General features: G+C 45.1%; 1 protein-coding gene across 1 annotated transcript in view; it reads left to right on the top strand.

Annotated features, from left to right (window-relative positions):
• Positions 1-22742, top strand: part of LOC119437579 (zinc finger protein ZXDC) — a 67103-nt gene that overhangs the window by 1088 nt on the left and 43273 nt on the right. The window contains exons 2-4 of the mRNA XM_049660728.1: positions 14370-14527; positions 19006-19122; positions 19503-19592. Coding sequence (XP_049516685.1) covers positions 14370-14527; positions 19006-19122; positions 19503-19592 — 365 coding nt within the window. The remainder of the gene's footprint in view (positions 1-14369; positions 14528-19005; positions 19123-19502; positions 19593-22742) is intronic.

The raw sequence follows: 22742 nt of genomic DNA, 5'->3' as shown, positions 1-22742 counted from the left end.
ATATAGGTAATACTTTTTGCTTTATCATAGTATGTGACAACTTCTGCAGAGGCAAGCAGGTACGGTAAACGCAATGACATAGAAAGGCATGCAACATTGAGTTGCGGCTGTTTGTGCATATGCATTATATGCCTCTCTCTGTGCTTTACTTAGTTTATTATCATCATTGTACAACATACCCTAGTTTCCACTTTAGCTCACGTGTGGGCACCATCAGTTACAAGAAAAGCTTTCAGCATTGTGAGTTTCCACACACTTTTCAGCTCTCCTGTGACTAATACCTGGGTCACGCGGGCGCTTTGGATCGCGATGCAGCCCAATCGGGGTCAAATTTTTAAGCTGACATTGGTTTCCTTTCACAGCTTGTGCAAAGGAGCCAGTCAAGATAGATAAATGTGGTCCCGATCAGGCTCTATTGCAATCGGAAGTGCTCACGTGTCACTGGTATAAGATTGTTTAGGGCAACATCTTAAGGGGGCCCTCAAACACTTTTCAAGCCACGATTTTTGGGCCGTGGGTTGCATAGATTGACGGTTGGAAAGGTAAATGCAACAAGAATTGCAGCGATAGGTGTTGGCAGTCCGAAGTTGTTCGGCTGAGAAATTTCTAAATACAAAAGAAAAGAAAAATGTGCCCTCAATTTAAATTTTGCGCGGTCTTCTGTTCCCATTTCCCACTGACATAATCCCTCACTGCCGATGGTGAGCACAACTTTGCACTGCATGGTCGCCTACATGTTCTACATGTGTGTCCCACGTCTAACCTTTCTTTTGTGCCGTGCCTGTTCATTTTGTGCTCTTAAATCATGTCTTCAACTAGGCCTTCTAAAAGTTCTTTTAGTACATATTCTATGTTCATGGACTCCGGTGTGCTGATGACTCTGTTACCATGGTAAAAATGTACTATCACGATGGAAAGAAGCGCGAACAGCGGAGTGCGTGGCCCAAGCATAACTGAAGGTATAGTGCGCGCCGTCCAGTCATCACCATTCACAGGCGGGCACATCCGGTTTGATCGCGCTGTGCGATGGTGCGCCCCCTATCCTGCAATATTTTGGTTTCTGTTCTGCTTCTCTTTTATTTGAAAACGAGGAAAGGTGACGGTACAGTAATGATGACAGCACAAACTGTACTATCGCGATGAAAAGAAATGCGAACTGCGGAAAGCGTGGCTTTTGGCTCAGTCAGCGCTAGTGCGAGGATACGTGTCCAACTGCCATAAGCATTGGCTGTCGCTAGGCGAATCTCTGCTTTCAGCCGGCGCCCCCGTAGCGCTAGAATCTTGTTCAGGCTGGCGCTGTCGCACCGCGTGTGCGTTCCGAGTGTCATACATGACTGGAAGATGATAAGCTTTCCTTGCCAATATGCCCGGCAAGTAAAATGAGGCACTCTTTCATGCTGTCGCGATGCTTGTGTGCTTAACAGAACTGAAGCGTTAAGCGAGCTTGATCGTCGCTGCCTCACGGCAGCGGTGATCATGAAAATAAAAAAGAACAAGCTTCAAGAATAAAAACTATGATTCGAAGTGGAGCTGCACATGCGCGATGTCTTCTCCTACGGCGTAGGAGCAAAGCTATCGGCTTGAGTCCCTTCAGTTTGAAAAGAAAAAGATGCCGCGAGCGTCGGATGCCAACAGGATCGGAATGATCGCTTTGTACCGCCAAGGAATTTCCCAGAGAAGAATTGCGAAGGTTACCGGAAGAGCGCTTTCGACAGTCAACAGAGTTTTGAAAGCTTACAAAACTGAAGGTAGACTCTTGGACCTTCCTTACGGTTCGCGGCCACGTTCCACGACCGTGGAAGAAGACCTACTAATTATTGCAGCCGCCGTAGACCATCCTTTTTTAACAGCCCAGCAGATCAAAACGGAGCTCGGGCTAAACATTGACATTCAAGCGGTTCGACAGCGCCTCCGCGAAGCGGGCCTTCACAGCAGGACAGCCGCAAGAAAGCCTTTGCTTTCGGATCGCCACAAAGCCACCCGTCTACAATTCGCACAATCGCACAAAGACTGGTCTGTGGAAGATTGGGGCCAGGTGATGTTCACAGATGAGAGCACATTTACTACAAAGGGTCACGAGAGACAAAGTGTGGCATCAAGAAAATAATCGGTAAGCCTTTGCACCCTAGTGTTCTTAAATTTCGGCACTCTTTGTAAATATGTGGTCCTGAATTCGTTCACTTAGTGCTAGTGTGGTCAGAGTAGCATCAAAATTTAACGAAGATAGCTCTACGACGAGTGTTGCATGAGGGTGCGACTACCGATTGTTTAAAGGACATAATATATATTTCAGTGTTTTAAAGTCAGACACGTGTTCTGCAATTAAATTATAATTTAATTGCTAATTATAATTTAATTGCTATTTTATAGTTTTATTTAATTGCTGCTTACATGCAGCAACCAAAAAGTAGCTATAGCTACTTTTTGGTTGCTGCATGTCGGGAGTTAACGGCTTGAGGTGCATTCTGAGCCAATGAATAAAAGCTACGCTACCGTCACAGCGCAGTCCCTGTTCTAATGCCAGGTGCCTACTTCGCTATAATGTACAAGAAAAATGTTTGGATACAGCAGCGATTGGGCTAAACGTATTATACCATTTTGACGCGCGTAAAGACAAACTTCACTTTTTTTTTTTTTTACTTTATGCAGCTTTCATCCCACCTGCTTCAAGCGAACAAGCCTGAGCGGGCGCTGCTCCGTGAATGTGTGGGGTGCCATCACAGCCGAAGGCTTGGGTCCCCTTATACGGCTAGATGAACGCTTCACTGCAGCAGAATATTGTAAAGTAATAGAGCAGGTTGTCCTGCCCTTTGCTTTGGATGGGCCATTCAAGGATGGGCTGTTTTATTATCAGCATGACCTTTCTCCAATCCATACTTCACGTTCCGTGGAGTCTATGCTATAGAGAACCTTGCCATCCGTAAACTTTCGTGGCCAGCAAAAGGAGCGGACATAAATCCAATTGAGAATGTCTGGGGAATTATGAAATCACGCTTGTCATGTCTGCAGCTCCATAAAATGAACAAGGACTCCCTTTGAGCTGCTGTTCACGCCAAGCGAGAAAGGCTTCGCGGCACTGAGCTAGCTACAGACCTGTTTGCCTCTATGCCAAGGCGCATGGAATCCGTCATCCTGGCCGAAGGAGACTTCACCAAATATTAATTAATGCAAAGTATGTTTTTGTCGAGCAGTTCTGCTTCGTTATTTCCTCAAGCTTTGTGCCAGCGTGAGCCTTTGTTTCAGTTGTTCTCTATATCTTTCTTAGACCAATAAATTTGCTATGGTCTGGAATTCACGCTTCAGTTCTGTTAATCACACAAGCATCGCGACAGCATGAAAGAGTGCCTCATTTTACTTGCCGGGCATATTGGCAAGGAAAGCTTATCATCTTCCAGTCATGTATGACACTCGGAACGCACACGCGGTGCGACAGCGCCAGCCTGAACAAGATTATAGCGCTACGGGGGCGCCGGCTGAAAGCAGAGATTCGCCTAGCGACAGCCAATGCTTATGGCAGTTGGACACGTATCCTCGCACTAGCTAGCGCTGACTGAGCCAAAAGCCACGCTTCCCGCAGTTCGCGTTTCTTTTCATCGCGATAGTACAGTTTGCGCTGTCATCATTACTGTACCGTCACCTTTCCTCGTTTTCAAATAAAAGAGAAGCAGAACAGAAACCAAAATATCGCAGGATAGGGGGCGCACCATCGCACAGCGCGATCAAACCGGATGTGCCCGCCTGTGAATGGTGATGACTGGACGGCGCGCACTATACCTTCAGTTATGCTTAGGCCACGCGCTCCGCTGTTCGCGTTTCTTTCCATCGTGATAGTACCTATATGTATTCTGTAGTCTGGTACAACTTAAGAAGGCAGGAGAGGCCCTGCCCAGATGACTGAAGCGCAGCAAAAAGAAATAGTCCCGCTGAAGAAATCGGGCTTCTAAACCACATATTTCTCGGTATAAATAAGACTTGTTGACTGGTTTGGTAGAACTCACACGATGGGAATGGCTACAGCACATGCCGGATCGCGAGAGAAAAATAAACCCATACGTTCTACAACACTGCACGTTGTCTGCTTTGGTGCAAGATTGATGGCCGTGAGCATGTGTTTCTAAAGTCCAGTTGCCGGTTTAATCCACTGGTGCTCTCTCAGCCGTACCGTTCTGCAAATAGGAAATTAAAATGTTTACTTTAATGTAAAACAAAGATAAAGAATACTGTGTAGGAAATAGCTTCATTGCAAGCTGAGCTTGAGATCGCAGTTTTGAATTCGGGCTGCGGTGGCCGCATTTCGGTGGAGGTGAAACACAAAAATGCAAGTGTACTTGCGTTGTAGTGCATGTTAATGATCCCCAGGTGATCAAAATTAATCTGGAGCCTCCACTATGGCGTCCCTCATAATCAGAAAGTGGTTTTAGGACGTTAAACCCCATCAATTAAGTTTTTCAGCTTCGTCACAAGGGACAAAAGTAGGGAGAGCAGCACTGCATGACTTTTGGGCTTGTTTACATGTACACGGAACATTTACTACTCGTTTTCCGAGCCTAAAATGAATCAGTTATTAAATAAGTACTTAAAATAAAAAAATAAAAATTGGGCTTCAATCTACGCTGTGAATTTGGTTGGCCAGCAAAGCTGTGGTATCACCTGATCTGATAGATTAATGCAACGTAGCCTTGAACTGGGTCCTGCCGAGAAGAACAGCGGTCACAGCCTGGCACAGCGATTCACGCAACATGATGTTCCACTGCTACACGCATTGGTGTAATGGGAGCCTGAACGCAGCGTGGAGGACACAAGCAAGTTTGTCGCCGAGAGGCTCGGTGTCAGTGAAAGAACATGGTGAGAGAGGAAGACAAAGCTTCTCATTTTTCGGGTGGCAAACTGTTGACGCCCTTGTGAGAGTGCCCACGAAATGCGGAGAAGACGCAGCTCGAAGTTTTACAGCTTCATGTTGTGTGCGCCGAGGTCATGTGTGCACGATTTATTTCACTGCAACGAGATGCCGACGGTCGAGAAGATAACGAACAAGTCCTCAAATCGTATCACTGAAGTGCGGTGTAGTTTGCAGCGCCTGCTTGCCGAGATCAGCTTCAAGCACGAGAAGAGGAGACGCACGCAACTCTCGACCGAGATGACATCGCCGATTGGCAGAATCACTGCATTTGTGACGTGTAGCGCTACTGGGCGGAAGGCCCAAAGATCTCCCGGACGAGACATGGGGGTGACTGCGGGACACACTCGGTCGAATGTGTGGACAGACACCGTGGTGCAGAAATGCAGACGTCTCTACCCTCAAGCAAATGGCCTGTTGACAGGTCTGAAACAACCTTCTGGGAAAGACCAGTGACTGATCGTGATGCACATTGGCAGCGAGAATGGCTTTATCGGTGGTTGCTTGGATGTATTCTGAGGCCAAAAAACAGGTCACTACCACGAAGAAATGGATGGCAATCGCTTTGAGGGATGGTTCAATGACGTTCTGCAGAAGTTGCCAGCCGTTAGTGTCATTGTTATTGACAATGCACCTTATTATACCCGGTGAGAAGAGAAATTGGCGATGATGGCCTGGAAGAAGGAAAATGTACAAAAGTGGCTCAAAAGCAAGAACATCGCCTACGGCGAAAGGAGGGTGAAGAAGCAGCTGCTTGAGTTGGCACCTGTTAAGTAGTTTTTTCTGAGCTACGTCGTAGACAACGCTGCTGAAAGGGCCGGTTGCATTAGGCTTAGGGCTTTTGCCGTGCCACTTCGAATTTAATCCCATTGAGCTCGTGTGGACAAAGGTAAAAAATAGCGTCTCTGGGGACAACAGAAACTTTAAGCTGTCCATGGTCGAAGACATCTTGAGAGAGAAAATCAAGCACGTAATGGCGGAAGACTAGAGGAAGAACATTCAGCACATGATGGGCCTGGAGGCAAAGTTCAGATCAGACTTGACACGTCTGGGAGTGACCACATCCAACCCATTGTTATCCAATTGGGTGAAGATGCTACCTAAGAAAGCGACTCAGACTACAAGCTGTCCGGCATTGAGCCACTCAACGAAGCATAACGGCTTCTTATAAATGAAAGAACAGCCCTTATAAGGGCTACCAAAATTTTTGCCGGCGGGGATGCTATAGCCGAGAATCCACCCCATGATCAAATAAACGGGCAGTTCATTTGATGGCATATGCCTTTTATTGAAAGCTCAATATTGAAAAACCAGTGTCCTGCACACACCGTGCTCAATTCAAGTGCTGGCATGGAAACATGCTTAACTCTTTCCCTACCATGGGGAAAATAGGTGTGTTTTGTATATTACGGCAGATGTTTTTTTTCTGAAGGCACTACTGCACTCAACATTTAATGTAATACATAAACAGAAAGCAAAATGAATGCACTTTTCACACATAAAGTTATATTAACGAGATGTATGTCATAAAAAAGATATAAATTGTGAAAATCAAGATTGTGCGATAAAATTGAACAAAGTTTGTAAAGACACGCTTGTATCTACTAAGAAAAAAATGTTACGAAAATTACGAGATAGTAGTAGTAGTAGTAGTAGTAGTAGTAGTAGTAGTAGTAGTAGTAGTAGACATTTATTCAGCCAAATATTAGAGGCCGAGCATATAAACCACCTGGGCGGCAAGTCTACGCTGTTCTTCCCCTTCAGCGCCAAGCCAGTCGAGCGAGGTGGTGATGGAAAGGGAAGGGTAGGAATGCGATTGCTGAGCAGCTGGGCAGTAGAAAAGGCAATGACATAGGTCCGCATATGTAGAGAGGCAGTTGGGACAGCTGGGGTCCAATCGATAGTGATAGAGAAACAGACGGGAGGGGGTAACCAGTGCATTTATTTGGACGTGCCGCAGAAGGCGAGCCTCCGGCGCAGTGAGTGATGGATGAGGGGGAGGGTAGAGGCGCTTGTCGAGACGGAGCTGGAGGTAGACTTCTTTGATGGTGCGGCGCAGGGAGAGTCTCCCACCGTCCTCCGAGGGCTTGGGCCAGGGGATCAACGGTGCCTGGTTAGAAGCGTCACGGGCGAGCTGATGGGCCAGCTCATTGCCGTCAATCCCTGAATGCCCAGGGACCCAGCAAAGGAAAACGGTCGAAGGCTGCAGTGCAGAGACCGCTCGTTCGACCTCCTGTTGGAGTGAATGGGGTAGTGTGTGGTTCTGTATGTGGTGGATGGCGGCTTGGGAATCGGAGTATATTGTGTACTTCGGGAGAGAGGGAAGGGAGGGAAATGATTGTAGGGCATGGGCAATGGCAAGGACCTCGAGAGACAGTGCATCCGGTGGGTGTAGAAACGGCCCGCTGGTGGGGGTTTCAGGTGCTGGGAGGTGGGGATGGTAGATAGCGTAGCCGTAGGAACCTCGAGGAGCCACGAAAGAGGCATCCGTGCAGGCTACTCTTTGAGTAGTAAAGGGGGCATATGGTGCTGCGCTGCCTGCGTGACAACGGCTGGCATGCAAGATGGGGGACATGTTGGACGGGAGGGGGAGGATACGAAGGTTGGGAGCCGGGGTGGATATAGGAGAGGTAAATGAGGAAACGGGAATGGGAACTATACCCGCCTGGGCCAGTAACCACTGACCCTGATGGGTAAGGGAAAGCTGGGCAAGCTGAGAGTCACGGTGAAGAGAGGATGGAAGAGGCCTGTGGGAAAGAGCTTAGCGGTCGAGGTAGTAATAGGGATGTTGAGAGCTGTCTTGTCTACACCCTTGAAACTGCCTAAAAGGGCAGTTTCAAGGGTGTTGAGTGTTCGTGAAGCAAACGTAAGGTACAAAGTACAGGAACTTATTGAGGGCGAGCGCATGGGCAACGCGGCACGCATGAGCCTCGTGGAGGCCTGAGCGCCGAGTGACCACACACCACAGGAGGCGAGTTACTGAGTGGCAGGTCGTGACAGCTTGGTGGAGGGCATGCACATCCTTGGCTGCATGGAAAGGGAAGCCAAGAACTTTGCATTGGGGGACAATAGGAATGGGAGAGCCAGAAAGATGGAGGCAGATAAGGGCGTTGTGGGAGTGCTGATATGAGGAGTGGTTGAGAAGGAGAAGCTCGGATTTCTCCGGAGCAGGCGACAGGCCAGCAGTGGTGAGAAAGGAGCCGATGAGATCTAGTCCACGTTGCAGGGTGTCCTGTACGTGACCGGGAGAGCCAGACGAACACCAGAGTGATGTCGTCGGCATAAAAGATGTGGTGGAGGTCAGGAATTTGGGCTAGCTGGGAGGCGAGAGGGGCCATGGGAATATTGAAAAGGGTAGGAGAGAGAACAGCACCTTGAGGAGTGCCACAGGTGAGGAAGCGGTGGTCGGACAGATGAGTGTCAGCTCGAAAGCTAGCCACTCTGTTAGAGAGGAAGGAGCGGAGATAAGAGTACAAGCGGTTGCTACATCCTAGGGAGGAAAGTTGAGACAGGATGTAGTAGTGGCACACACCGTCGAAGGCCTTGCGGACTCAACAGTCACAAGACCGTGGATCTGGCTGGGAGTGGGTGGGAGGAAGGTATGCTGGAGGATCAGGAACATGTCCTGTGCACAGACGCGGCGTCGGAAGCCGATAAGAGAATGGGGGAAGAATTCTTGGTTGTTTTATAACACTGCTGCCAACGGTCGTTTGTGTGCTGAGTTGGCAGCAACGAATCTTTGCATTGGAGGTTGCTTTCGCAAATATTTTCTGTTCAGACACTCGTAGGTTTGTTTCAACTGCGTACGCTTTTCTCATTTCTCCTGAGAATGGTTTTGCTCCATCACTTCACCACATCTGATGAAAAACACAGCAATGCAATGAACACACCTGCCGCTCACAGTAAGTACCAGACTTTGGCAATATTTCCTCGTCGTGACTTCACTTTCGAACAAAACAAAACAACATGGAACAAACATGCAAAATGTTTGTTTGCAGTGGTGTGTCGCCTTGGGATCCTGTTTTCAGATGAAGCATAGCATGGCGTCACCGATGCTCGCTGCAATCTTTCTTCGCAGGATCATGGCTCAGAACAAATGCATGCGGCACAAATGAACCATCGTAAGCTCGCAATAATATTTCTGACATGATAGACCACCACAAACAGTTTGGGAATTCACTCTGACGAAGGGCAGACGCACACAGCTGACGCGACTTGGCCCAGTTCAAAGTGCGGGTGGCCATGTTCTCCATTGGCGGGGTCACCGCCCGGCTGGCTCATGACATCAGACTAGAGTGCACGCCCGTTGGTGGAGGCTCGTGTGCATCCCCCTTTGAGGGGCAAATGCCACTGCTTTCTAAAGTTGTACCGGACTATAGTCCATTTCAATCTTGCCGCTACTGGTAGAGCAACCTGGGACTGCGCAGCATCTCTTTTGTTCAGCTTTAGTGCAGCGCAGCACCGTAAACAAAAAGGGTGTGGTGACAACAATGCACCGAGGGGACGAACCTGCACCACGGGAACAAGGCAGTCAGGCCACAAGGCTGCTCACGAGTGTACAAAAGTGACAAGTTTTTGTGCTCAAAAGGCCATAGGTATGTCACCATACCAGAGGCGAGAAAGAACAGCCAGCACCGTGTTTTGTGGTAAGGGTTTTTTAGCAGGGCTTGTTGGTGCATATTAACTTTTGGGTGAACTGCACGAAGACGGGGCAAGAAAGGAAACGGGTAGTGTTTTTTTTACAGCGAAGCTGTCTATAGCTAGGATCCCAGGATGTTTTTTGTGACTGTCGACCGAAAAGTATCATCATCAATGGCTCATAGCTCCGTAAGGCAGAGGCTACAAGCACTCAGCAAAGTGAAGCGAACATTCTTTGGAATCAAGCATACAACATACAGAACAGCATGTTGAAAACTATCATCATCAGTGGCTCATATCCTCGTAAGCAAGCAAAAAATTTGGAGGACGCTTAAGCTTCGCCTTTAAGAGTGGAACGTGATAGCATTCAAAGATCCCCAACTGTTTGTCAGGCTTCCCGACAACTGCAGCTTTCTTTTTTCTGCATCTTCACCTCGGCATGCTGCTGTATGAATGGTAGCGTTGCTGGAAAGGGGGTTTGTATTTGATGTTTTCTCGTATATTCAAATTACAATCCAATGCTATCATACATGTAGGTTGTGGTTAAATCATACTTTCCGATTTTTCTGACTTATTTTACTTTGAGAAATTAAATTATTTCACCTGTGCCATTGCGCCACACGGATGGCCTGTGTGGTCGGGGTGGTTCGGGATGATTTTCTTGGCCGCATATGCTGAGACTGACGCTGATGCCGGATTTTCTGCTCTACGGGGCCCTTAACGCTATCGTGTTAAAAAAATGCAGTGGCTCATACCCCCAGAGGCTACCAGCACTCAGCAAAGTGAAGCGAACAGTTCTTTGGAATCACGCATACAACACATAGAACAGCACACGTTTCAGTAACGAACAAGCTCAAAACAAGCATCTGTACCACGTAATTGATGATAAAGCGCTCGTGATAGCAATTCGAAGCACATAGCGCTCCCCGCATACGTTTCCTGGTAGCTTTGACGTGGGGTGTGACGTCTTTAGCCTTTTGTATATAACAACCAGCCTAGCAATTGATTTCAAGGTTGTTGTGGCACCGCTATGGGTGGCTGCGTGCTGTCAAAATTACCATTACTCTATATAGCACTACTACCATTACTCTAAAGCCTTTATGGCTTTAGAGTTGCATACTCCCTTCAGCAGTTGTAGTGCTCGTTTTCAACAGCTTCGTTGGACATCCACTTTTGCAGGGCTGGGATGGCGAGCTTTTTAAGATTTTGTTTGTATTAATATACAAAAAGCACAGCAAACAAAAATAAAATCTTAATTTATCATGGTTTGGCTGCAGTGCAGTGGTTATCTGCAGCTTTGTTTTTACTAATCATTGTGCAGCGAGTGGTCATGATGATGGTTCTGGTGAGTGTCACTTGTTGATGTGATCTGCAGCGATGTGGTGATTTGTTTGCATGATTAAAATAATGTTTTGATATCGAGGCTTTGACCTACGCTAAAAGCAACTCCAACTATAAGTCTACACAACCTGCAACAGAAAGACGGTGACTTGAAAAGTGTTCGAGGGCCCCCTTAACAGACAGCTTTCAGTGCAAATAGTGTACAGGTAAAGACAAAATAATATGGGATCTGCAAGTGCGTGCCAAACGGCATTCTTGCTCCCTATGACGAATCATGTCGAGACATGGCATTGTGCATGCGCATTCTTTAATGCTCATGTGCCTGTCAATGTGCCCACTTTTTGCCAGCCTCCTATCATAATCGCGATGATTGCAGAAGATTATGCTAGGAGAGTGGTGTTTGTTTCGGCCAGCGGAGAGTGCAGTTTATTGTCGCGCATCACATTGGTGAAAACAGACATGGCTCTCCTAAGGTAATCTTCTGCAATCATCGCGATTCTGACAGCAGGCTCTAAAAACGGGGGCATATGGGCAACCACAAGAGCATGAAAGCACGCACTGTGCCAAGCCTCAACACCAGGCGCTTGCTTCATCAGAAGGTGCAAGAATGCAATTAAGCACGCGCTCGCAGATCCCGTATTATTTTATCACTGTTTGAGGTTTGCTTCATAGCTGAAGAGAGCAGTGCTAAAATGAGGCCTCGTTGGTGTTGCATCGTTTTCTTGATGACTGTGTGCCAATGCAGACAAGGTGCAAAAAATAGAATGAAGTGACATCCTCTGTGCTTGTTGGGTACCATCGTGTACTCTGGGTGACCCCTACAACCATGAGATGTCCTTTAAGTTTAAGGCACCATCCCTGTTCACCTGTAGGATTCCACCCATCTATTTTCTTGTTTGATGACAGTGCTTTCTTTTGCCTTCATACTTAGACTTAATATGTCCAACGAAGGCTAGCTTTGGCTGTGTAATATTTGTTTCAAATATTTGCATTAATTCTGATAATGATTATTGGTTCAGTTAACAGTATGAAAAATCTAGAACCTTAATGGGAACACCAGGGCAGCAATATAATAGCGATGCCTTTCAGTTTCAGTTTATTATCCATTCAATGCAGTGATTATGTAAACGATACTATACAGACGAGGGTCCCAAAGTCAAAGACTGCAACGGGACGCACGAGTGATTTCGCTTGATTCTATGCCACTCTTATCGGTGTGTCGGAACGAAAACAAAACAATATTTTTGACCGGAATGAAAACGTAACTGAAACATTCTTTATTATTTTGCTTCGGAGTGAAACCGAAATAATTTTGATCAGTTTTCGGTTTAAGGGGAAAGTCGGCAGTCCGAAAAAACCGACGTAAGGCAACATCAGAATTATAGCACGTATCTCGGGCAGGGATTGTGCGAGCGATAGCGAGTCGAGCGCTCCACTAACCTAAGCCTGCCGCTTGGTGCACTAGCAGATCGGCATCGTAGCTAAACCCAAGGCTGGCGCAGCTTATCGTTTCCTTTTCTATGGGAACAGCAGGGCTGCTTCCGATAGCATGCTCAGTGCCTTGACTCAAGGCACTGAGCATGATCTCAGAATTTATAATTCACTTATTGAGAAAAATAAATACTGTTTTTATCGTTCCATTGCTTTGAAAATTTTTGCATGCAAACCAAAACCGTTATGAACCATTACAGATAATTTTTTTTTTCTGTTAAAAAGCAGAATAGGAATGGAACTAAAACCACGATGAAAAAGATTTCGTTCCGACACTCTGCTCTTATCATCCACCGTTCACGCCTGGCTGATCTCATTGATAACAATGTGACGGAGCGTTGCTCTGATCACTGATGAAGCGCGAAAAGGCATCGCTACAAATCATGGCCGAGGTGTAAATTCTAAAGGGGGTAAATTTTCTTTCATGTTACAGCAGGATCAAATGTTTACACCCATATGTCTCATCAGACAAGAAAATTAACTGTTTAAGGAGAAGACATAAAAATGCCGAAAGGAAATGTTTATTTTTCACTGAAATGTGCTATACACCAAGAATAAGGATATTCATTGGAAAGAAATGTTTTAAACACAGGATCACTAATTGTTATTAAAAACAGCATTTTTAGAGCCCAAGTTGCAAACAAGCTTTCCAATGCTGCCGTTCAGTCTTATTGGTGTGACATAGTAACGATGTAAAGCACTGGAGCAGACGAGCACAATTGCGGATGGCATCGGAGATGAACCGTGAACGAATACATGTACTCTCGACCAAGAAAGTTTACGGACCACGGGATCTCGGAAAACGCTAAATATCCGAGCAGCCTTTAAAAGTAGCCAGTAAAACCGTACATCACAATGTACTCCCAGTTAACTTTTTGATTCAAACGCTGTTTTATGCACCCGCCGTGGTTGCTCAGTGGCTATGGTGTTGGGCTGCAGAGCGGCCGCATTTCGATAGGGATGATATGTGAAAACACCCGTGTACATGATTTAGGTGCACGTTAAAGAACCCCAGGTGGTCCAAATTTCCGGAGTCCCCCACTACGGCGTGCCTCATAATCAGTTCGGGGTTTTGGCACGTAAAGCCCCATAGTTTAATTTTTTCTGTTTTATGCATTGAAGCACAAAGTTAACTGGAACGCCCATGTGTTTCGTCGGACACTTTGAAAATGAAGATCTCGAAACTGGTTCAATCCTGAGAATTTGCTCCCTAGTGGTTATGCCTTGAGAACTCAGCGGCTATAATTTGTAGATTAAAAGTTGTGATTAATTAAAAAGTTAATTACCATAATTATGTTAATTATTCAATTAGGCATTTTGATTTCTCGTGGAATAGCCGCCTCATCAAGTGGCTTAGTTCAAGGATTATAATTGTGCTATCTGCCACTGGCAATTTTTAAAAATTCGGTGCAGCTAAAATGAAACACCCTGTAGCATTGGCCTTGGTATGTTTCTGTGGGACACTGAACCCTGTGAATTTTATCATGCAGTTGTGAAAAAGGCAGTCCACACAGGCGGCTTGCAGGATGTGCACGACAGGCAGTGTGCAGCTGACATTTAACTGTAGCTGATGTCTACATAAAGAAGAGAATTTCCTTTTTTTTTTTTTCTGGATGTAAAAAGTGTTTGAGTCTGTGTGTTGGCCTTGCGTGGAGAATGTACTGAGCAAAATGTGGTGCATGTTTGTTGAAAATGAAACACATGTGGTTTAATTTCTGTGGTGAGCAATATTTTCTGCCACTTGCCTGCATTAACCTCTCTCACCTGGACAGAATGATGACACCTCACTACACAAGTAAGGCCTTTCAGGTGAACTCAAGTCACAGGCTTTCATGATAATGACCTGATTCTGCATGCAAGCTTTTCAGCAAAGCCATAGAAAAAATAGCATCTCTGGGAGGCAAGACTCCCATGGCATTGTGTGGTGCATAAAATACTGTCATCAATTTTGTGAGCCTTTGGGTGGTGTACAACGCTTTTGTGCCTTACATGCTCTTTGAAGGTGCTCTTGCGTCAACGGCACACTGTCTTGGGAACCCGACCCCCAGTGCACCCCGGCGGCGCTTTCCTTGCACCCTCGAGGGTTGTGACCGGGTCTTTGAGCGGGGGCGTCAGCTGCGTGTCCACCTCCTCAGCCATGCTGCCTGCCGGCCCTTCAAGGTGAGACCTGACCAGGGCTCATTCACGTTGGGATTGTCCCACATTCTCAGCTGATCACTTTTGGGGATACTTCTACTTTTGTGATTGATCCGTGATAGAGCTCCTGGCCTGTCACTGAACTTCATGTATACCATGCACATGAAACTTGAGCTCTGAAAAATGAGGCACACATTTAAAGGGGGAGTAGGGGATCATGAATTTTTAACGTGTTAGCATTCATAGGATACTTCACACTTTCCGTGGGCTGTCTGTCTGTTCCGATATATGGATGAAATGCTAAACGCATTAATGTCGACAGTAATCATGGGAGGGGTTGTGCCGCACTTTTTTGTTTCTTGGCACAGTGTGCTGAAACTTGGCACACACACTGCAAATCACATTAAATAGACATATCTAAAATTTTATTAAGGTACCGTAATTAGTTTTTGTTTTATTAGTATTTGCGAGTTCTTTGCTTGTGGAAAGCCTGGCACAGTGATGAAACATACTAAGTGGCTGGAACTACTTTCTATGTTTGCTCAGATGTCTAATCTATATCAGCACATTGTTAGAATTTTTTTTTTTTTACTGCCTTAATAATTTTGTGCTCAACATTGTATGCATATGACTGTTCCACTGCATAGAACCATGTAGTAATTGTGAAAATAATAAAATAAAGGAGGTCTAAAGAGAAATGTGAAGACTGCCTTGATGCCTTTGGATGCCTTCAGGTATTTTCTGTCCTTTTCTCGAGCCCTCTGTAGGGCAAGGTCAACGGGACGTACACCCAATGGGGCACACATTTCTTTGGCTCCCTGAATTGTATTTCAAGGTTGCCTCATTCACTGCTCCCTCTACCGCAAAAAGCGAGGCATGTTGATCCTTTGAAAATGTCAACCAAATAACAGAGTGAATTTAGGGTCCTTCCACCGCTCAAGCAAGTGAACGTCTGGGGCGCGATCGAAGATCTTTGTTCGTTTTGCGTTCTGTTTAGTTGCTGCGACTTTGCAAAATGGCAGTATGCAAAATTTTTTTGAGAACGAGAGGGAGAGAGCAGCCAATCGGCAAGCGGTGAACCATTCTGTAGCTGCAGCCACTGTTTGGATCCAATCCACCAGATGGGTCATGCAAAGCCGGTCTCGTAGCGAGTGGATGGCTGCTCGAACTTGAAATCTCTCATCGTGTTCTGCTTCTAGCAGATGATGTGCTCGTAATCGAAGTGATTGACCGGACCGTGTCGTCATTTTGACGTCACCAAAAACGACGAACTCGTCTGGGGAGTTCACCGCTTGCCGATTGGCTGCTCTCTCTCTACCATTAACACAAATTTTTCATACTGCCGCTTTGTGTAGTTGCAGCAACTGAACGCGAAACGAACAAAGAAAGGCGTTGATATTGGGCCACTCTGCTTGTAGCGGTCCCCCTCTGCTGCTCTATGCTTACACCAGCTGAGATGATAGGGTCCATAGATGGGGCCCTTACTGCTGTCTGCATTTCAGCAACATCGCTGGTGATGTTGCCAGGCAATAGTAGTTGGTTAGCTTTTTAATGAGGTCTTGTGTGAGCCCACCTTTCCTGCCTAATGGCTCCCCCTTCTTAGCCTTGTTCAAAAGAGAGCAAAGGGCAGTGACCATTCCTTTTTTCATGTGATTTATGCAGTCCTCTTTTGTTGGAGCTATGAAACTATATGGCTGCTCATCACGCAATGCCTGAAAAACACGCCTGTCTCCGTCAGAGATGACCATTGAGGTTGTTCTTGCTCAACCCTAAATTTGGGAAAGCCACCTTTGCAGCAGTGACATGTATTTAGTCTATAGTGTTCTCACTGACAAACAAAGTTAAAAGTGTATAGTGGATATTTTTGAAGGCAATACCAGGATGCATCTACATAAACCATGAAATTTGTGGCTTACAAAGGACGGCTTAAAGCTGTTCACATTTATTTATTTTATTTATTTATAAAATACTGCAGACAAAAAGTCCAAGTACGGTGAGCAGAATACACAGGATTATTTACACAAAAGAACACAATAAAACAAGTTTGTAACACGCGTTTCACACAATTTCTTTGGTCATAAGGTAGCTAATGCAGGAAATAACAACATTAGTTACATTAATTGTATACAGGTGATGGGTGCGGGGGAAATGCTTCAGATAGTTTATTCCAGTCAGCTATTGTTTGTAGAAAAAAAAAAGAGTACTGAAAAGTGTCAGTCCTTACGAAAATTGGTGTCAGAGAAAGCGTAGTGGTGTCGAGTGGGTTTGCTTATCAAGAGGGATACGTATGTTGCGGTGTCTGAGGGTAGCCTATGATTAAGTTTGAAAGAAATTCTAGTCAACTGCTCTTTCTTTAAATTTGTAATAGTTCAATGCCGTTTGCAGTTAGTAATGCAGTGGGTGAGTATTTGAAAGTAATGAGCGGGGAATATATGAAAAATATTCTTTTCGGACAATAGCTGAAAACTGAAGACTTGCATGAATCTTGCAGGTTGAAAAGCACCAAAACAACAACAAAAAACAAAAGAGCTTTTGCAGCGCAGCAAGGAGTCTTGTTTTGCAAATTGCAATGATGCCACAAAATGTCGTGTGTACCATAGTTTATCTGGAAACATGCCGCTCTGCCCTAATTGACATGGTGGACAAACAATGATGACTTTGCATGGTAAAACTTTCGTTGTGAAAGTACTGGTGAATGCTTTGAATGATCCTTTTATTTCCATTAGAAGAAGTGAGCACAAGCAAAACTGCATGACGTGAGCCTGTTTTATAAGACGTCTTTACAATGTTAAGTTTTCCATTTAATTTATTAATGACATTCAATTTATGTTTTGTGGTCGTTTTTATTTGTGTGTAATGCCAAACATGTTTTTTCTTTTTGTATTAGTGCTTAGAATCTAACATTTTGATTTGCTGTATTTGCTTTGCCAGTATAATGTACTCATTGTAATCCTCTAAAAATGTTTTCGCACTGGGTGCCCTTACATGTAATTTATCTATTTTAACATACTGCAGCCCCAAAGGGCTATAGCAGGAGTGGGGAGTACAAGATGCAGTGCTGTAACAATGGTTAACGATAGATGAAAGGAATTCAGCAGGAGATGAAGATCGAACAGGACCAGGTAAAGTATTCCGGTGTTTTATAGTGTGGACATAAAAACGGTGTTTAACGACTTCCTCTGGGCGGTGATAGAAAGGAGACATATTCTACTCATGATGGAGGCTAGTAGATATAGGTCAAGGGGGTGTGATGTTTCGTCATGCATGAGAAAACATTGAAGCATGAAAAAATGTAATGCTTTGGGACCTCCATGCGAGGTTCACCCTTTGAGGGTCAACGATCTAAATATGACGCCGCGAACAAGTCCCAAATGGTCAATGTCGTATATGTATTTACGACGCTGTCTGTATGTTTGAAAAACGCACCCATTTTTAAACTCTCTGTTGCCCAGCAAGTGCTGCCACCCTGTGGGGATACAAGGAAGTTTTTTTTTTTTTTTCACTCCATAGTCCGTTATTTTTAATTCAACTACTTGTCTATGCCGGCGCGTCGGCAACTGCTCGCGCGTTCACGCGTGAATAGTGGCTAGTTTCAGTTTCGTCTCGCGAGATGTTACTGTTTGTTGTGCTCGCAAGAACTGCTTTCTAATCTTTCAAAGGGTTACCACTAGATGCTTGCTTGTTTATTGCTCACAGGGGTGCGATTACATCTGTTCACAGGCGGGCACTGGCATATACAAATAATGCCGCCGTATAGGAACTATGCTGCCATGCCTGCGCATCTTTTCTTGAGATTTGCGAACACTGCCCCTCATTAGTGATTGGACGAAGGATTACTGCAAGTTTTTTACTCTTTTATTTGGGCACACAACCATGGAGTTTCATGCTGGGGGAGGCTTGTGATCGCGTTGATTGTGCGCGTCTCATCTGAATCGTGTTTCAGATGAAGGGGTGTGCTGCGGCCGCGCTGCGAAGGAAGTTGTGAGGACATTGCCACTGCGAGAGCCAATCAGTCACGAGGTGATGGGAATTGCAGCTTCTGCACTGCTTTTGAGCAAAATAGAAACAGGATTTGCTCATTCATTCAGTAAATAACAGCGTGTTGACGTAGTAAGCATTTGTTTATTGTTTTCTTAATACCCTCAATAATTCGACATTCGGTTAATTCAGATATTTTTTTTGGTCCCGTGAAATCCGAATTAACGAGGTTTTATTGTACAAATTCTGTTATGGCGGCAGTCACTGACAACGTCCACAATAGCACCCTATAGCACGCATGACCATGTCGGCTGCGATTGTAACGCATGCCTCGAAGATGTGGATTCACAATTGCTAGCGCGCCCAGTCATTGATGGAATGAATGCCAGAGTGCTTTGCGTCAACCTTGTCCATGGGGGAATAGCACGCTTTTAAATGCACAAGATTATTGCCAATGGTCAGAAACGCACTGGTTTACTATGACTTCTCCTTGGTTTGAATTATTATTGGACGAATGCCTGCAGTGTGCAAAGCAACCATCTGGCCAAATGCGGAAGGCGCTGCAGTTTTGCTGCCTTACCGTCGTCACATGGTGCATGGAGGAAACTAGGAGGAAGCATTACGTCACACAGCCAGCTTTTGTAAGCCAACTCTCCGTTAAGCCGAAGCCAATCTCTTCGCTCTTTCCCTCGAACATGTGACCTCTGAGACTTAGCGTATTGGCCGGGAATGCGAGGCATTTTCGTGTTTTGAAGGCATTTCGGCTTGAGTATAATGAGGTTCAACTGTACAGGGCAAAGTGATGTATGTGTTGTTTATCTTTTCTTGTTTTGTGTCCAACACCCCAACTAGCATAGGACAGTTATGAGTTATAGAAACATTGCCATCCATCTTGCCTTTACACTACCAATTGTTCACTATTAACCTACTATTTAAATATCCCATACCTCAAGGAGGATAGCTCTTTATTGATAGTGAATGACAGTGTTCAGTGGGCAGAGGAGGTTGTTCGTCTCTGCAGTGTGCCGTAGATGGCTGTGACTGGGCCTTTGCCACGGAGTACAAGCTCAAGCGCCACCTGGAGACTCATGAAGGCAAAAAGGATTTCATGGTGAGCTATCATGCACTTGTGGGTTGGGAGAAATGTGTTAGGGGCATTACGCTGCACCTCTTTGAGGTCCCGGATCCATGATTTAAACTGTGTCCACCACATTGCCAAGTGTTGTTCAAGAGCACACACCCTACATATTCGAGGAGTGAAGTGCAGCTGGTCCAGAGCCCCCACCCCACACACACTTTTTAGGCTTTGACACTCCCTAATACCAACGCATTAGGGCTTCGGTGCTGGAAAATTTTGTGCAAGGTAAGCAACTGGCTGCACAGGCCCAGGAGCCCACTTCTCTCTAGAGGCTGAGAGAATGCTGCTAGTGGTCACTAAAGTTGGTGCTCGCCATGCTAGAATAGCCATATAAAAAAAAAAAAAAAAAAAAAAAATTAATGCAACTTAAAAGGATGAGCCAGTCTGAAAGATTGGGCTAGTTGGTTTTTCATACTGATAAGTGGTGTAGCGTGAAACAAGGTGCATGAACAAGATGCAAGTCCTCATCTTTTTCTTGTCCTTCTGTCTTGTTTCGTGCTGCACCACTTATCAGTACTAATTAGGGGTGCGGGAATATTCAAAGCTTTCAAACAACGAATCAAATACTGTCCTATTTCATTCGGTCTTATAATCGAATAGTCACTATTCGTAAGTGCAAATATGTTGCAATTACTTTTAGAATATTTTAAAATTTCAACTGCACCCAAATAAACTTAAGTTAGAGCAAAAGTATGGTAAATTTTCACCCCCACAGGCATAGTATAGACATAAAACGTAAGAATTGGTGTATTGGAGCAGGCTACGTCACTTAGGTAGCCATACTTAAGTGACGTAGCCTTAGGCTGTTCAGCGATCATTCGCACTCTCAGAAGAGCCCTGTGCTTGCTAAGAAACTATTTGTTTGTTTCTAATGCTTCATTTGGGCTTTTAATAAACAACGCTACATAACGTAGGTACTCAGTATTGACAGAAACTTGCTAACTTTAACAATACTGGGATGTTAATATAATTTTATATTAATTGTGATAGCGGTGGTTCATTATTTGAAAACTATTTGAAAAGTATCCAATATTCGATTCGATTCTGACACTATTCGATTCGTATTCAATTCGGTCTCAAAAACCACTATTTGCACATCCCTAGTACTAAAGAGTTCAACTTAGAGGCATGGTAGCTCCGGATGAACTTTTACCACCACGGATCGTATGTGTGCACCTTTTGCATGATTGCATTGTGCCTACATTGATTGTAGATGCTATACCCAAGAATTGGACTGAGTACTTCATGACCAGATTACATATATTTTTCTCACTTAGCTTGACATTTTTCTCTGTTCGTGCTTTCAACATTTAATCGCCAGAAGAAACTTTCGCACATGCTATGGACAAAGTGCATGAGAAAAAATGTTTTTCTTGAATTAGTGAAAATATCAATTGTAAATACATTAAGCTATAAGTTGTTTATTGCAGTGTTGTAAAGCAAAAAGTAAGTGAGACGGTGAACTTGGATAGTGTTTAAAGCAAAATTTTAGGATTTTTAATTGCATTCATTCTCAATTTCTTAGTGATAAGATGTTGGTACATTGCTACATGCACAGCTCCGCTGCATCTCGTCTGCAGCACAGTGCAGCTGCATAGACAGTTGCAGTGATTGAAGTGCTGCTCCAAAAGTGCTGCTCCAAACTGGCATTTTTGTTAGTAACTGCTCCGAACCTGCTCCGAAACGGCGCTGGGAAATTCTATCTCATACTGATTACCAACTGCTGCTGAGGCAACTGGGGTATGTGACTGATTACTTTTACATTGTGATGCTCAGCTTTATCGGCTTTGATCTCATTTATGCAGGGGTGGGACTCCTGCACCATTCTGATACAAACGCAGATTCCTGCGCCAAACTGTGCCAAACATAGAAAATTGACCGAAATTGTGCCACGCTGCACCAGAACGGGTTCGGCATGTGTGGTCCGGCAGTGGCCGCGAACAGCGAGTGGATTCGTTCTCTGAAAAAGAGTGCAGCTGCCCACATTCTGCACACCGCGCGACGGCGCCTGCCGCACAGTGTCTCGCAATGTTCGCGCTTAAATGCCTCAGCTTCAACTTAAGTGGCTCAGTCCAGCCAAGCGCCATAGAACTCCATGTTTTTAAAGAGCTTGTTAATTGATATGCTTATCGGGTCCGCTATAGATCATTCGCACGACGCCACTGTGGCTGGCGCCAATGGCCACTTTCCCAGTTAAGCAACAGGTGGCATGACATGCTTATCCCCATCGTCATTGATCCGCAACGACAGCTCCCTCAGATCTGCTTGCGCCGGAAAAGATTGAAGGAGCTGGAGGCATGTAATGGCTGCCAATGCTCTTGCAGTTTTGCAAATAAATAGTTTCATTGACAGGCGAGCATGCTGGTCGATGCAGCTTGTTCGGCAACTCTCCAGTTGTGCAAAGGTCGAGCAAATAAGATAAGGTGCATAATTTTTTGTCGTCTTTATTGAGTGAGGGCCTCATTGTTCGTGACATTTCTGTAGTGGTGACCAGTTCGGTCATTCGTGAAATTTTCAGACTCGTAGGTGCCTTGCATCGTTCTCTTGTAGTGGGTATGCAGTCGAACCTCGATGTTGTATTTAAAACTTTGTCAAATTAGGAATTTTGTTGATTTGAGGTTTTAAAGTTTCATCAGGAAAAATAATTTCACAAGTTCCCAGAACATTTCTGGTGGATAGTATCCTGTCAATAAGCACTTGTAAACAAATTATAAGAAGGTCGGGCCATAATAGCGTGGTTATGAGTGCTTGCGCAAGCTATACAGATTGCGCCGAGAGCACTGCATCGGCTCATGGCATTCGAGAGTTGTGTGTTGCGTCGCGTGGCACCGTAAATTTTGGACGCCATGGCTGATGATGCTTAGTGCCCGCAGCTGTCATCAAATGGGTGCCAAAAAATTAAAAACAAAAGTGTAAAAAGATACAGGTACTTGTCCCGAGAACAAAAATGTTGCAATTTTGCCCAATAGGCGGAGCATCGATGGCAATAGCAAAGAGTCAACTACACGAAGTAAGGCTTGTAGGCAGTTTTATCGATGTCATGCGCACTAAGGTAAACGTGAACAGATCTCACTCGATGACCACGAACGCTCTTCACATCATGTCTAGGATACATGAGGCTGC

Source organism: Dermacentor silvarum, chromosome 1, assembly GCF_013339745.2.
Source record: "Dermacentor silvarum isolate Dsil-2018 chromosome 1, BIME_Dsil_1.4, whole genome shotgun sequence".
NCBI classification, from domain to species: Eukaryota; Metazoa; Arthropoda; class Arachnida; order Ixodida; family Ixodidae; genus Dermacentor; species Dermacentor silvarum.
The sequence above is the reverse complement of the archived record's forward strand: the minus strand, read 5'-3'. Positions and strand labels throughout refer to the sequence as shown.